Below are 13920 nucleotides of genomic sequence, written 5' to 3'. Positions count from 1 at the left end.
TTTGGCGATCTTTGGAACTAGGCTAGAAGCGTTTTAGGAGGCGACGATGGTCCTCGGCGGTCACTGTGAGCTATCGGTTGTCTTGGGAGGGTGGTGGAAGTGCTTTGGTAGCCTTTCGAAGCCCACGGAGTTCTCGGTCAGCCTCCATTTGTCTTGGTTTCCGGTGTGCGTGGGGCTTCGAAAGGAGCGTTGCACGTCATGCGCTGGGGTACGTCTTTCACGACAATAGGCAGCCATCGATTACCGAGCATGCTATTTGGTCGGTCAATAAAAATTTGTCGGACTGAATTACACCCGGGGCTCTCGGCTCGGCCCCGATCATTTATCCCCTCCCCTCTCATAACAAGATCTTTCCCCGGGGCTGTTCGAGCAATAGTACCGGCGGCAGTAAAAAAAGGTCAGGTCTCTAACAAAAGGCAGCTTGTTAACTCGCTTAAACGACGTGTACAGAGTACATCGCGGTGGGGTGTCAGAGTGAAGGCGGAGCGAAAGGCGAGGGAAGAGAAGGATGAGGATAAGGATGAGGAAGAGAAGAGGAGGTGGTAGCAGCAGCAGCAACGACGGCGGCGGCGATGCTGGCGGTGAATCGAGGGAGATCGCGTGCTTTTTCTCGTTCTCTTTGTCGAGTTCATTAACAAGCGCCACGTTAAGGACGCTGGTGCACAGGGGTCGAGGCCCGCCACGTTAATTTGTTGTGCAAGCCATAATGAGTCGCAGAAGTTGGTCCAGAGTGTGCTACTGCTAAGGGCTGCTTTCTGGTGCTGCTGTTGCTGCTGCCGTTGCTTGGTGCTGCCGGTGCCGGTGATCACCGCTGCCGGTTCCTGCTGGTACAGTTGATCTTAACAACCTCTGCCTCCTGCCCTCTTCGCCTCCACGTTACCCTCCGCTCAGCCTCTTCCTCCTCCTCGTTCTTCTCCTCTGCCTCTTTCTCACCCCTCCCTCCCCCTTCCTTCCCGTTGTTGGCTCGCTTCTACCCCCTTCTCCCACGGGTGGAATAACTTACTTACGACGCAATTAATTCGCCCGTGTAATTACGGGGCTAATGGCCCGTAAAATTAAGAACCTGTACCTGGCTCTCGAGCGTGTTGCACGCGTTCTACTACCCTTCCTGCTCCTTCTTCTTCTTCGCCTCCTCCCTCCTCGACCTTTTTCCTCTTACACCTGCTTTCTCCTCACTCCGTTTGGTCTCCTTTCGTTCGTTCCCTCTCGCGCCGAGCCGGTTGCACAACGCCAGCCAGCCAGCCAGCCAGCCAGCCAGCCAGCGTCCGTCCGGCTCTTGTCTCTCGAGCGTACTCGACCAGACTCGATTAACTTTATCCGCGATTAACGATAATTAATAACGCGTTACCGCGGAAAGTGCAGAGATGCGTGCCAGAGGGGCGGCAGAGTAGACGCCGCGGGTTCGTTCAGTCGGCAAGACGCCGTCGCGCCTCGTTCCCGAGGATTAATGGTAGCCGGAATGTTAATGACGCGACGTCGACGGCGGCGGGAGGACCGGACAGGGAGAGAAAAGAGAAAAAAGAAAAAAGAAAAAAGAAAAAAAAAAGAAATCGTCGGAATAACGAAGCAAGACACGGACAAATCTGGCAAATGATGGTAAATTGCCGCGGCGCGGCACGCTGGCGGAGGGACGCTCGAGGGCGACGCCGCCGATGCTAAATGACCACCGGCGAAGGCCCAAGGGGTTGACTGTTAAGTAATGACGCTACAAAACGGTCTCTTCGGTGAAATGATCGTTTACCGCAATTATAACCGCATCCTCGCGACCTCGCTAACGACCGGCCGTTGATAGCCAATAGGAGGACACTTTGCCTTGCGAGTTCCCATCTCGCAACTCTGTTGCCACGACAGACAAGGCGGCGCTTCAAACGCGGAATCGTTTTCTACTTTCGTTCCCAGTCGCGGTTCGTCTTTAAACAAAGTCTGTTTTCTCATCAAGGGAGCTCCATTGTCAGCTTCTTCTATGACTGTGTCGCCAGATCGAGAATTATTGCCCCACTCTAATTTCCCCTTCTACCGCGCTATTCCCCCACTCTAAATCCCCCTTCTATCGCGCTATTCTCCCACTTTAATTTCCACTTCTACCGCGCTATTCCCCCACTCTATTTTCCCCTTCTGCCGCGATATTCCCCCACTCTATTTCCCCCTCCTACCGCGCTATACCTCCATTCTAATTTCCCCCTCTACTTTCCCCTTCCATCGCGCTAATCTCCCACTCTATTTTCCCATTCTACCACGATATTCCCCCACTCCAATTTCTCCTTCTACCGTGCTATTCCCCCACTTTATTTTCCTTTTCTACCGCGCTATTCCCCCACACTACTTTCCCCTTCTACCCCGCTATTCCCCCGACTCTAGTTTCCCCTTCTACCGTGCTATTCCCCCACCCTTATTTCTCCTTCTACCGCGCTATTCACCCCCCTCTGATTTCCCCTGTGTAATTTGAGTAAAAGTGTAATTTCGCTTTTCATCCAAATTTTAGCGTAGCATTGTTCTGCGACCTTTTCTTGATACATTGTACGTGGAACACCGCGCTAATACATTTTTCGTACTTTGACGCTTCGACGGCAGAACCTGGGTCTATTTCGACCCACACTGTTTTAAAGTCACTTTTTAGCGATTAAATTGAACGAACGAAATGTTACATTCGAAGCATCAGAAAGGATAATGGGTCCACGAGGAATATGTTTAAAAAATTAATGAATTAAACTGTGAATACACTGAAGCAACGTTAATTTTAGAATTGTTGGGAAGGTCCGCTGGTCCAGTATACTGTTTTATAAAATAATAATGGCGGAGATAAATTTGTGGTAAAGATTAACATAAATAGGTTAATACTTTCTCTATAAAAAATGACGAGCTGCATCGAATAGTGCATAGAAAAGCTTATGTCTCTATTAAGAAAGAAAGATGAAGGTGAAATCCCCGAAATTCCTTCACCTACAAAAAAAACTGTTATTGCCATACTGTAGTCCTCTTTATACTGAAAAACTTTGGTCCATAAAGTTTTTTCACATTTTCAAAAACTGCGGAGATACTGATGTGCCAACATGCGCTGCACTACCCTGTATATATATACAAGGTGTCCCAAAAAAATGTATACACTGTTTAACGGGTCATAACTTTCTGATTTTTCTTTCTTTCCAGGCTGTAATTAATTGGAAATACCGATGTTATAATCATTCGAACTGTGACGTTGACTGTGATTTTTTTGGGGGGCATCCTGTATACATGAATTTCTTTAAAATATTTTATATGAAATCCGCATTCTAATTTTCCCCGTCTATTGTTTCGGTATTACATCGTGTGCAACAACCTACCCGTCTAACAACAATACCCGTCCTCCCTCTATTATCCAAAATCGCGCGATCGTTGTACGTACCGACACAGTCGCGAGCACGCTTCAACTTTGTTGTTCGAGTTTGCGCCCGTTTTCACTCCAACGAAGTTTCATTTCTCTGTTGCAGTACTACGAGATGTCCTACGGCCTGAACGTTGAGATGCACAAACAGGTAAGTTTCGAAGCCCCTCGTCGAAACGTAGAATCCAACGAGCGCTCGTCGCAGCTGTCTCGCGCCGGGCAACATTGTTCTGCCAATTTTCGTGCAACAATTTCGCACGCAGAACGACGGGATCGCGGTCCGTGTACACTTCCCTCTCCCACCCCGCCGTTCCTCCGTTCCACCATTCCTCCGTTCATCCGTTGGCGAACAATTTCCCGCTCCTTTCCGCGCCGATGTCTCGTTCAACACTCTTTCTTGGCTCGTCGCGCGAGACGCGCGTCGGTTAACGTCGCGTGTTTGCCGAAGTCATTAACGAGAGGATAAGTTTGTCCTGTGTACACGGATGAATAAACATTTGCCACGATGACTCGCCGACACGGAATGAGGCTCCGAGAAAATCCACAGCCACACGAGTGCTGGCACTTTCGACGCCGGCGAGAAACGCTGTTCCAAGAAGTCATCCCGCCTGTTCGATAAACCGGTAGCCGCGTATGCATATATACAGCACACCTGTCGGTGATTCGCGGCTGGGTTCTGCGGAATTTTCTCGTTTCAGGATCGCCTCTGCACGGAAATAATAGATACAGTGTTCACTCGATATACATATGTCCGAAGCACGGGTCTAGCCAGGGACATATATCGGCCAGGAGATCGGGAGCTGTCCAGGAAAGCACAGCGAAGCTCTAGAGGCGACCGAGGTCTCTCGAGTGGGGATAGATCTGGGACTTTTATCGGCTAAGCATTTGGGACATATATAGAGTAGACACTGTATGCATTTGTACAACGAGAAGTGTTGCTTGGGAACCGCTATAGATATTTAAATTTGAAGCACGTTGAGGTATTATAGACTTCAGATACCAGAGGTTCGGATAATCGAGGTCCTACTGTATTTGAATCCTGTGATACCTAAAAAAATAAATAATTTTTTTAAAACCGATTTAGATGAAATATTCAGAATATGTATAATTGATACAGATGTACAAAACGTACTTTTTAAATTTTTAATATAAGCCCCCATAAAAAGTTGCAAAATACAACTATTAGTACATTCTCTGTAATTTCGACCAATTGCAATTTCTCACGTTATGTAGTTATCCAATTTTTCTAACTTCTCAAAAAAATTCACCTAGTATAGTCCAATGTTGACAAAGTTATGCGATTTTTAAGAGCGTACGAATACTTATGGGACTGACTGTATGTCCCAAATGCCTAAGCGATAAAAGTCCCAAAACTATCTCCACTGCCGCATGGTATATCTCGGTCACCGAGGCGCGTAAGGTCGCGTGGATCAAAGAATAGTATCCCCTGGCCGATATATGTCCCTGGCTAGACCCGTGTTTTTGACGGTGATCGAGTAAACGCTGTAGTAGTAAAAAAACCACCTGGCCCTATATTAGAATTTTATTAAAATTTTTATATATAAATAGATAAAAATATATTAAAATTTTTTGCTTCAGCAAATATTATTTTTCCCCACTTTTTCTTAAATTGAATACGTTTCTCTGGAAACAGCAATCAAATCACTTCTGTGCCGCTCCGTTAATACGAGTTTCCTCTGCAATTTTGAACTTTTCATCCCCGACAGTAGATTGTATTTTGCAATAATCATATTTCTTGGATAAATAGATACAATCGATTTCGAATGTCGATTCCGTGCATCTGGATCATTATTAAAATTGAGTTCCGTCCCGCTAGATCGCGCAAACAGCAGACCGTGCGTCGGTTCGAGGATCACAGAAATCACATCGGTCTGTGACGAGCGCGAGAAGTTTCGCGACGGGAGCCGAGGTAACACAGCCGGCAAACAAATTGCGATGGAAAAATGGCGGTCGGGCGCGGCGGCGGGCGACGACGAAACAAAATATACAGAAGCCCAGAAATCCCCAGGCCTCGCCGACGACGAGTCTCCGTATTTCTAGCGTGGATCCTCGTCAACGCGGCGCGTCTCTATTTTTGTCGCACCTCGTAAGAATCCCGGAGCGCCGCGGAAATAAGTGACGCGAGCGGACATAAGGTGGATGATTAACGAGACACGGTGGGATAAAGCGGTGCTACGGAGCTGCGTTCCGCCGGTTTAACGAGCGATCTCGAAAAGGTTCCCCGTCCTACGAGCCGGGAGATCGCGGAAACGACGCGATGCGACGCGACGCTGAGACGAAACGACGAACAGCTTTCGCGACCGACGTATTTTCGAGCTCGTCGCGCGAATAATACACCTCTGAAAATGTTTACGAGCCGGCGAATCCACCGCGCGAGACGACTCCTTTGAGCGTACACATTGTACGCCCGGATGTTTCTTATTGCTCGGTCCATTAGGCGAACAGCGGAACAGCCCGCGAAACGAATACCGATCTCGATGAACGTTTGCTAACACCGAACCGCTCGAACGTGTTCGACACTTTGTTTGGTTAATGCGGCGTTGCGTTTCAGAAATGAAATTGACGGCGAGTAGGAGTCACTTGGCTATAAATGTTTCGAGATTGTTTAGAGACGACCCGAGATCTGATTGAAAATCGTAAATAACTACGGATTTTTGTTCTAAATAACCCTTTGCACTCGAAGCTATTTCAACTCCAAAACGAAACATTTCTTCCGACCTAGAATATTTCTCTTCTATGTATTTTTTTTCATATTATGCATACGAAAATGGTGCGATTTACTCGTACAATACCGAAATGTTTAGTAATTTATTAAACACAAGCAAATTTAATAATGTAAAAAATATTTTGGATAATGATACAGCAATTTTCAGTGGCGCCTTACAGTCGCCGTTCGAGTGCTAAGGGATAAAATTGTACGCATCGATTGCAAAAGACCGAAAGCAGCGTTACCAGTCGTATTCCCCTCGAAACGCTTCCCCCTCGACTGCTAAATGTGGCTCGATTTTCCTCGTAGTGGGGACAATGTGACGTCACGTATCATCTCATGCCACTCAGTGTCGCCAAGTGATACCCATTTGGGTATCTGTTTCCTCTCCTTCTTTTCCCCTTCCACCACCATGAGCATACTCTAACGTCCCCCACTAAGACCGTAGACTGGTCACGTGACGTGCCGCGTGGTGCCGACGCTTGGTGTCCCACACAATCCCCGTTGCGCACGCGCAACGTGTTACATGTTACTCTGGTCATCAGGGAGGGGGTACATTGTATTCCCCTCGATTTTCTCTCGCAGAGTCGCCAGTTTAAGACTTGTCTCCCACTCCACCCTTCCCCTTCTACGACGTTATTCCCCCACTTCCTAGCGGCGAGCATCGCCACGTTTTCGCCACGGCCCACGTGACGTGCGCCGTCTCTGTCGCGCATGCGTCACACTGTCATGTGACTAATCCGGTACCGACAGAGAGGGGGTAACCGTATTCCCCTTAATTTCCCCGGTCTGGCGACACTGGTGCCTCGCGCTGATAGCGGCGAGAGGGGAATCCAATGGTGGAGAGGGAAGTTGCAGAGACATTCATTTCTTCTGTTAATAATTCTGATAAGGTTCAAATAATGTAATCGAATTTTTAAAATATAATTTCATTAGTTTCTGTTTCATCTGCTCATTTTTTCTTTTCATAAACGCATAAAATCCGCAGTCTGGCAATAACACAGACCCAACTTGGATTCGCACGAGATCTGCAAATACAAGCCACAAGAAGAGTCTTGAATTTTGATTTTCAACAATTATGTTATCAAAAGAAGAATAAGGAAAAAATATGTTCCATCGACAACAATGCTCTTTGTCACAAGGACAATGTTACAGATGCCATCGATGTTTGTTGCTCGAATTATATTTTAGCGTTTGAAAATTTGTAGTCTAAAATCTGCAGAAGAATATTAGAAGAATTCAAGGACATCGTTGTATTATTTTCGACTTTTAGCTTTGTTTTTGTCACTTGGTTTCCTAGAATCCACTTGGAAAATTTTATTTATTTATGTACACGTGACAGAAGGGAATAGATGAAACACAAAACGAGAAAGACAATTAGAAGAATTCAAGAATATCGTTTCAATATATTTTCGACTTTTTAAGACGATTAGAAGAGAAAATATCATTTTATTTATCTTCGGTTTCTTGGAATCCACTTGGACAATTTTATTGCGGGTTCTATGCACACATGACAGAAATGAATAGATGAAATACAAAACATTTGAGTACGTTAGAACAGTGATGAGCAACCCGCGAGCTATAGGTAGTCAGAAGTGGAAATCTAATAATACGCGCGGGCTGCAACAAACGCAATATTAAATACTTAAACATACTAATCAAATAATTTTAGTTTGTGGGGATTTATTTGTTATTTTTCGCATAGATTTACAATAAACCGTTTTTTTATTTAATCTATTATTTCTTCTTATTAGTTAATATATTGGAAAAATATTTTCAACAAAAGTTACTCAGTATTCAGCTAACAATAAATTATGTTGATGAAAATTGGCATAAAAGCTTTTATACAATAACAAATGAAGCTAATTACAATCTTTCTTTTTATTATTTCTTATTATTAGTTAATATATTGGAAAAATATTTCCAACAAAAGTTACTCAGTATTCAGCTAACAATAAATTATATTGATGAAAATTTGCATGCAAGCTTTCATTCAATAAAAAATAAAGGTAACTACAATCTTTGCTATGAAATCATATAATTTTTTTATTCAAATCAGTGCATCTTTGTATTCTCTTTAAAAATGTAGTGAGGTACTTATGTCGAAAATCGATTAGTTTAGAAGTTATGATTTTTCCCCCAATGTCCGCGGGCTACCGCACAGTGGGCAAAAATGCCATTTGGCACTCTAAAATAATAACTTCTAAACTGTTAGAGATAATTGAATAAAATTTAATTGGTAAAAAGGTAGCATTTATAGCTTCCAATTGCAATTAAAATCAATTTCAATTTACACGGTGTTTATTATATACACAGGTTGTAAACAAATTATAGAATAAGTGGAATTAACATACCTGTTGCCCTGCATTAATATTCCTGAAGTAAATTTGTAATTTCTGATTTGTTGCAAATTAATTTTTTTGCATCGTTTGGTCAACAAATTATCGTTTATCATAATATAATCGGTGCAGGTTCTATTAGGTTTCGTCTGAAATGTGCATTTAGGCAAATTAAGCTATAACTTTCATAATGTATTAACAATTACTCGTTTTAACACTAGAACAACCAAGCGCTAAATGCAACTGGCATACATTGCCTTATAATAACAACAAAATTGCATTTGTTTAGATTTCGTACCAGTTTTGTTCAAATATCTACTTCGATAGGGAAGTTTATTAAAAAATTTTCTCATGGAAACATATTTACAATTTCAATATTTCTAAAAGAAAAAATTAGGAGCAAATCATTTTGACACATCCGGTAGTTCTAATATTTAAATCGTTTTAAATCCTAGTAGATGTAAGCTTTCGTATTGTCTAAACCCAACTCAGCTGTTCCTAATAGTTTTCTTTTAAATTGCACTTGAATATTGGGAAACTCATGCAAAGGAGACAATTTCACGTTCTTAATTTTTTGCCGGCCTCCTGTCGGTCGTGGAGGGGGATAAATAAATTTTCTTCGGATCTGCTTCCTCTGGAATGTTCTTAAAACACCCCTCAATTTATTCAAAAATAGAAAATATTTTTCCATTTTCGATCTCGCGTTTTCGCCCACTATGCGCCGGTTTCTCATCACTGCATTAGAAGGATTGAAGACTGTTGTTGCACTATTTTTGACTTTCTCGAATAACTGAAAGAGAAAATGCATTTCCGTTTCTCGCAGTTGACTTGGAAAATTTTGATTTTGAATCCGCAGTCTACCGGGCGCAGAGTCTCGTAAGGTTTGATAACAACTCTGACCATTAATACCGTCCGCGTGAATTACTCAACAATTACTCGAGGCCAGGAGACGGGACGTAAGCAGGGGATGATAAATGGAAATGCGTTTAAAAGTAATTTAATCGGAGGCGGCGGCGGTGACGGCGGCGGCCATGTCAGTTTCTTTCGCGCGGCTAAGTTTAGCCGGTTGTCCGTTAAAAGTGTTCGCGCTTAAATATTTCGCTGACGAAAAGGGGCCGAAAATATTTTCGATCCCGGCCAGCTGGGAGGCATGTGCGCGGGCACGAAAACGAAATAAAACCATCTTCCCTCTGTTGCGTGCACTTTGTTAACGAAACGTTTTACTACGCGGGCTCTCACGCGTCGACCGATCACCCACCGTGTTAACCCCGGAATGGCACTCGTGGGTAGAAATAGGCAAGCTATTATTCGAACGAGGAATTACGACTAGAGGAACCGTTTAAACGGTCATTCGCGACGCTTGTTCCAGCGAACCGTCCGTTCCGTCCAACTTTTAATCGCATTCAACATTCTAATTAATTCGAACATTTGACCCATTTATTTTGAAAGTGGCCTAAGTCCGTTAAATTGAGACACTTAAGGGGGCCGGCAGGGTTTGAAATCCATATACGTATGCATGGGTCAAAACCTTTTCAAACTATCGCTTCAATATTGCAATGAGCAGTTTAGAAGTGGTCAATTGTGTTTCCTAAAAGTCCAATCTATGTCTGTATAGAGCCCAAATTGCGAATTTCTACCTCATCCTGGAGTAATTTGTAATATTCGGCAGAAAATTCGAATTCTGAAGCAAGTGAGACGTCACAAGATGGCTGCCGCTGAGAGATTCTCTTATTTTCGAGAGATTTAGTGTTCGTATCGAAAAAAAAGCTCTATACAGACGTAGCAAAGACATGTACAAACAATGTGGTATGCATTTTTAATTAATTACTTACTTATTTAAGACGTAAAATGTCTAGAAAAAAGTCATAGCGTAACATAGCGTGACAGTCAAGGCCAAATGCCTGCCGGCCCCCTTAAGGGCTTCTGTTTGAATAAAATTAAAAATATACGTATAGGACACCAATGTGTCATACTGCTTAAGTGTATCTAAAAGAGTTAAACTTACAGTTCCTATTAAAATAATAGCAATTATTAAGTGAATAATATGCGTTTTCTTACCAAAAATGGAGTTAAGCCACTTTCAAAGTTAACAACCAGATTCGTTATAAAATTTGAAGGAGCCCAAGTCCATTCGACATAATTTAAGATGCTTCAAATTGAAAAAACAATACTCAATTTACTTTATATTGAAATCCTATTGTTTCATTTCACTTAGAATAAAGTTATTACCTTCCCGGCACTTTTTGATAATATCCTTCGGACATTATCAATAATGGATTCGACTTAGGCCACTTTCGAAGTGATGGTTTTAATTATTGAACTAACTGCGACAATTAAAATGATCGTATATACAGCAGACGGTCTTGTCTGAATGCTCTTCTGTATGCCCTTCTACCTGAATTGCAACAGACTGGAGTGAAATAGACATTTATTTTCTGTCTTAATATGTTTAATAGGTTGAAAATAATATAACAGTCTTTTAAAATTTTTCTAATGTTTTTCCTGTTTTAAAATACGCCTATCCATTTTTGTCATAAATACATAAAATCCGCAGTCTATTCAGTATGCTTTAAAAATAAGTGTAATTAATATAGACACAGTAATTGCTACCCCCACAGTATTTGTTCCCTCACCCGATCTCCAACTACAGTGAATTCTCGATATATGTCAACAACACGGTACTTGCCAGCGTCATGTATCGTACAGGACACATACCCGAGCCGTGTTATGTTTACACTCCGCGGTGTCTAATTGCGCGACGTTTATCATCCAGGCCTTGGCGACATATATAGAGAAATCACTGTAAATGCATATAATCCTAAGACTAAAAATCCTAAGGTTAAAAAATTCTCCAAAAAAAGGCTAAAATAATTCAAATGTTCTAACAAATTAAAGCAGCGACAGTTAGCGTACAGAAATTTTGTTGTGGTCACGAGAGGCTTCTGTACGAAGAAGGAAATTACCACCTGCCACGCGTCTCTCGTAATATTGTAGACTAAATGTTTATTTTGCATAAAGTTTCGCAGTCCGGTAATTTCGCTCGATCTTGTGAACGCTAATCGTTCCGAACACTAATCGTCGGCGGTTCTTTCTTTCCAGGCTGAAATATCAAAGAGACTGAACGCCATCATTGGCCAAATCCTGCCATTTCTATCGCAAGACCATCAACAACAAGTCGCGACTGCCGTCGACAGAGCTAAACAGGTCACTATGACGGAGCTAAACTCCATAATAGGGGTAAGTGCATGTAACGTGATAAAATCAAATCATTCGTTATGACTTTACGAACCAGTTCCGGCGGCTGTTTTTGTCAACAATCGCAACAATTACCGACGTTTACGGTGGCATTAGCGATGCGATCCCGTGCGCCGCTGCTAATTACTAATTGATACTTAAACATTTACATAACATCGTTGATGGATCTTTTTCCACGAAGTGCTGCAAGTCATTTGCCAGTTCGTAATACCAGTCGCGGGGAGAGCGCGCGTTCGCTCCGAACGCGTTTTAACGACTTTATAAATCGTTTCTAGAGACACGCCGGCTCCGGCCTGGGCAACTTGCGTTTTGTCCCGCGAGGACGTTTCGCAAGGATAGAAAGCACAGTTTGCAGCTGAATGACGAACCGGCGTAAAACCGCATGGGGCAAAAATTTTCTAACGATAGCCGACGCACAGTGGTCTAAAACGCGAAATTTAGTGACATTTTGCCAAAAAATCAACTGTCCCATATTGACTTATGTTGAATGCTTATTGCTTTCTAAATATCCATCAACCTTGAAAATGAAAAAATTAATAAAATTTAATAAATACCATTACTGTAATAAACGGTTAAAGTTTGAAGTTTTGAAGACAGCATGGAAAAAATTGCTTTTCTTTTTTGAGACGCTCTGACGATCCTTTTTAATATTTTCCTTCCAATTTTTTTTTTTTGAATGAAAGGTTGACCTTTAAGCTGTAAATCACCATTGTCGATTAAAAATTACTATTCATAATGTATTAAACATGTCATGCCAAATGCAATGTAGAAAATTTTCAAGATTCTTAAGACTTCGCAAGGAATATCTTTTGTGTCATACGAGATCATAGAATTTTACACAATGGAGTATTTTCAGCATACTCCACACGCATACTCCTCCGCGGCATACTCCTTTGCGCGCATAGGTTCTCGGATACCTCAGTATACTTTGTCCATTAGTTCAGTATATATTCTGAGACAGAAGAGATCATGGAATTTTACAACATGGAATATGTTCAGCTCACTTTCTTCTATATAATCGTGCAAGAATTATTTCCAATCTCGTCCAATATCATGCGTTATTATTGTTTAAACTCGCCCGCGTCCGTGTGGCTATGCGCATAGGTTCTCGGGTTCTTCGTCGGGACTCTTTGACGACTAAAAAACGCTTTGGGCACTAAATCAAATTTTAATTAAAAAGCGATTTTTCAAAAATTTAGAGGAATAATATATTTGCTAAGCTGAATGTGCTTCTAATTATGCACCATTAACACGTTGACTGGCATGTCACCCATATGTGGGTGACGGAATTATTTGTGCAAGTTTTAAAATCAATTTTTACGTTAATATATTAATTGTTCCAAATTTAAATTTGGATCTGTAGAATGCAAGAGAGTTGGAGGACTACTCAATATCATACAGTTAATTTTTTTCAATTTATATATCATTAAATAATTTATTTTGATTGTATGGAATTTTTGAGGTTTCAAGTATGGCAGTGAAAGTGTTAAAGAAGATTACTTGTTAATATTCTACACCTGAAATATCACTTCGATATCTTTAATGGTTTAGAAGTCATACCAAAATCTCACGAAATTTCGCGTTTTAGACCAGTGTGCGACGGTTCGTTTCCACGTCGCGTCTCTCATTGGTCACGGCAGTTGTGTGTTCTCTTCGTGTCCGATTCCTCGGCCGATCCTCTCGAGACATCGATTGTGATCCGTGAAACGAAATGTCGGCACGTCTTTTCAAGCATGACAGTGTAAAAAATTAATTGCCGCGTCTTGTATCCGTAGCCTCTCCAACACGGCGAACAATTCGCGAGCGACTCGAAGACGAATCTTACGAGCGTCGGAACTTTTTTAATGGACTATTTCCCCCCTCTCCCCTACCCACGGCTCCTCTCGGCCGTTAACAATTGGTCGTCGAGCGAAATTCAATTTGCATAACAGACGTCGAAAAACGGACGTCGACTGTGGCCGCGTCGTCGAGAGAGACGAGACGGGTACATCCTTTCTTTTCTTCGAGCGGGTGTCTCCTGCGATGGACTTCCGGCGGAAAACGTTTTTCTCATACTTATAGGCGCTAGCAGCACGGTCACGCGGGGTGGAACGAGGCAGATCGAATTGGTATTCGACCGTCGCGCCGCGACCAGTATAATTGAGTTCCAAGTTGGTTCCTCGTAGGCACGACTCGAATAATTCCTCGGCCGTCGATGCCGCGGGCTAAACAAAGCCGAGGGCCGCGCGCGGTGTGCT

General features: G+C 42.6%; 1 protein-coding gene across 3 annotated transcripts in view; it reads left to right on the top strand.

Annotated features, from left to right (window-relative positions):
- The window catches only part of LOC143353976 (protein groucho), a 124365-nt gene that overhangs the window by 60264 nt on the left and 50181 nt on the right, over window positions 1–13920 (top strand). For all 3 annotated transcript variants that reach the window (XM_076787614.1, XM_076787613.1, XM_076787610.1), the window contains exons 4-5: window positions 3468–3512; window positions 11528–11665. In XM_076787614.1, coding sequence (XP_076643729.1) covers window positions 3468–3512; window positions 11528–11665 — 183 coding nt within the window. The remainder of the gene's footprint in view (window positions 1–3467; window positions 3513–11527; window positions 11666–13920) is intronic.

The sequence above is a fragment of the Halictus rubicundus genome, chromosome 5 (assembly GCF_050948215.1).
Source record: "Halictus rubicundus isolate RS-2024b chromosome 5, iyHalRubi1_principal, whole genome shotgun sequence".
NCBI lineage: Eukaryota > Metazoa > Arthropoda > Insecta > Hymenoptera > Halictidae > Halictus > Halictus rubicundus.
The sequence above is the reverse complement of the archived record's forward strand: the minus strand, read 5'-3'. Positions and strand labels throughout refer to the sequence as shown.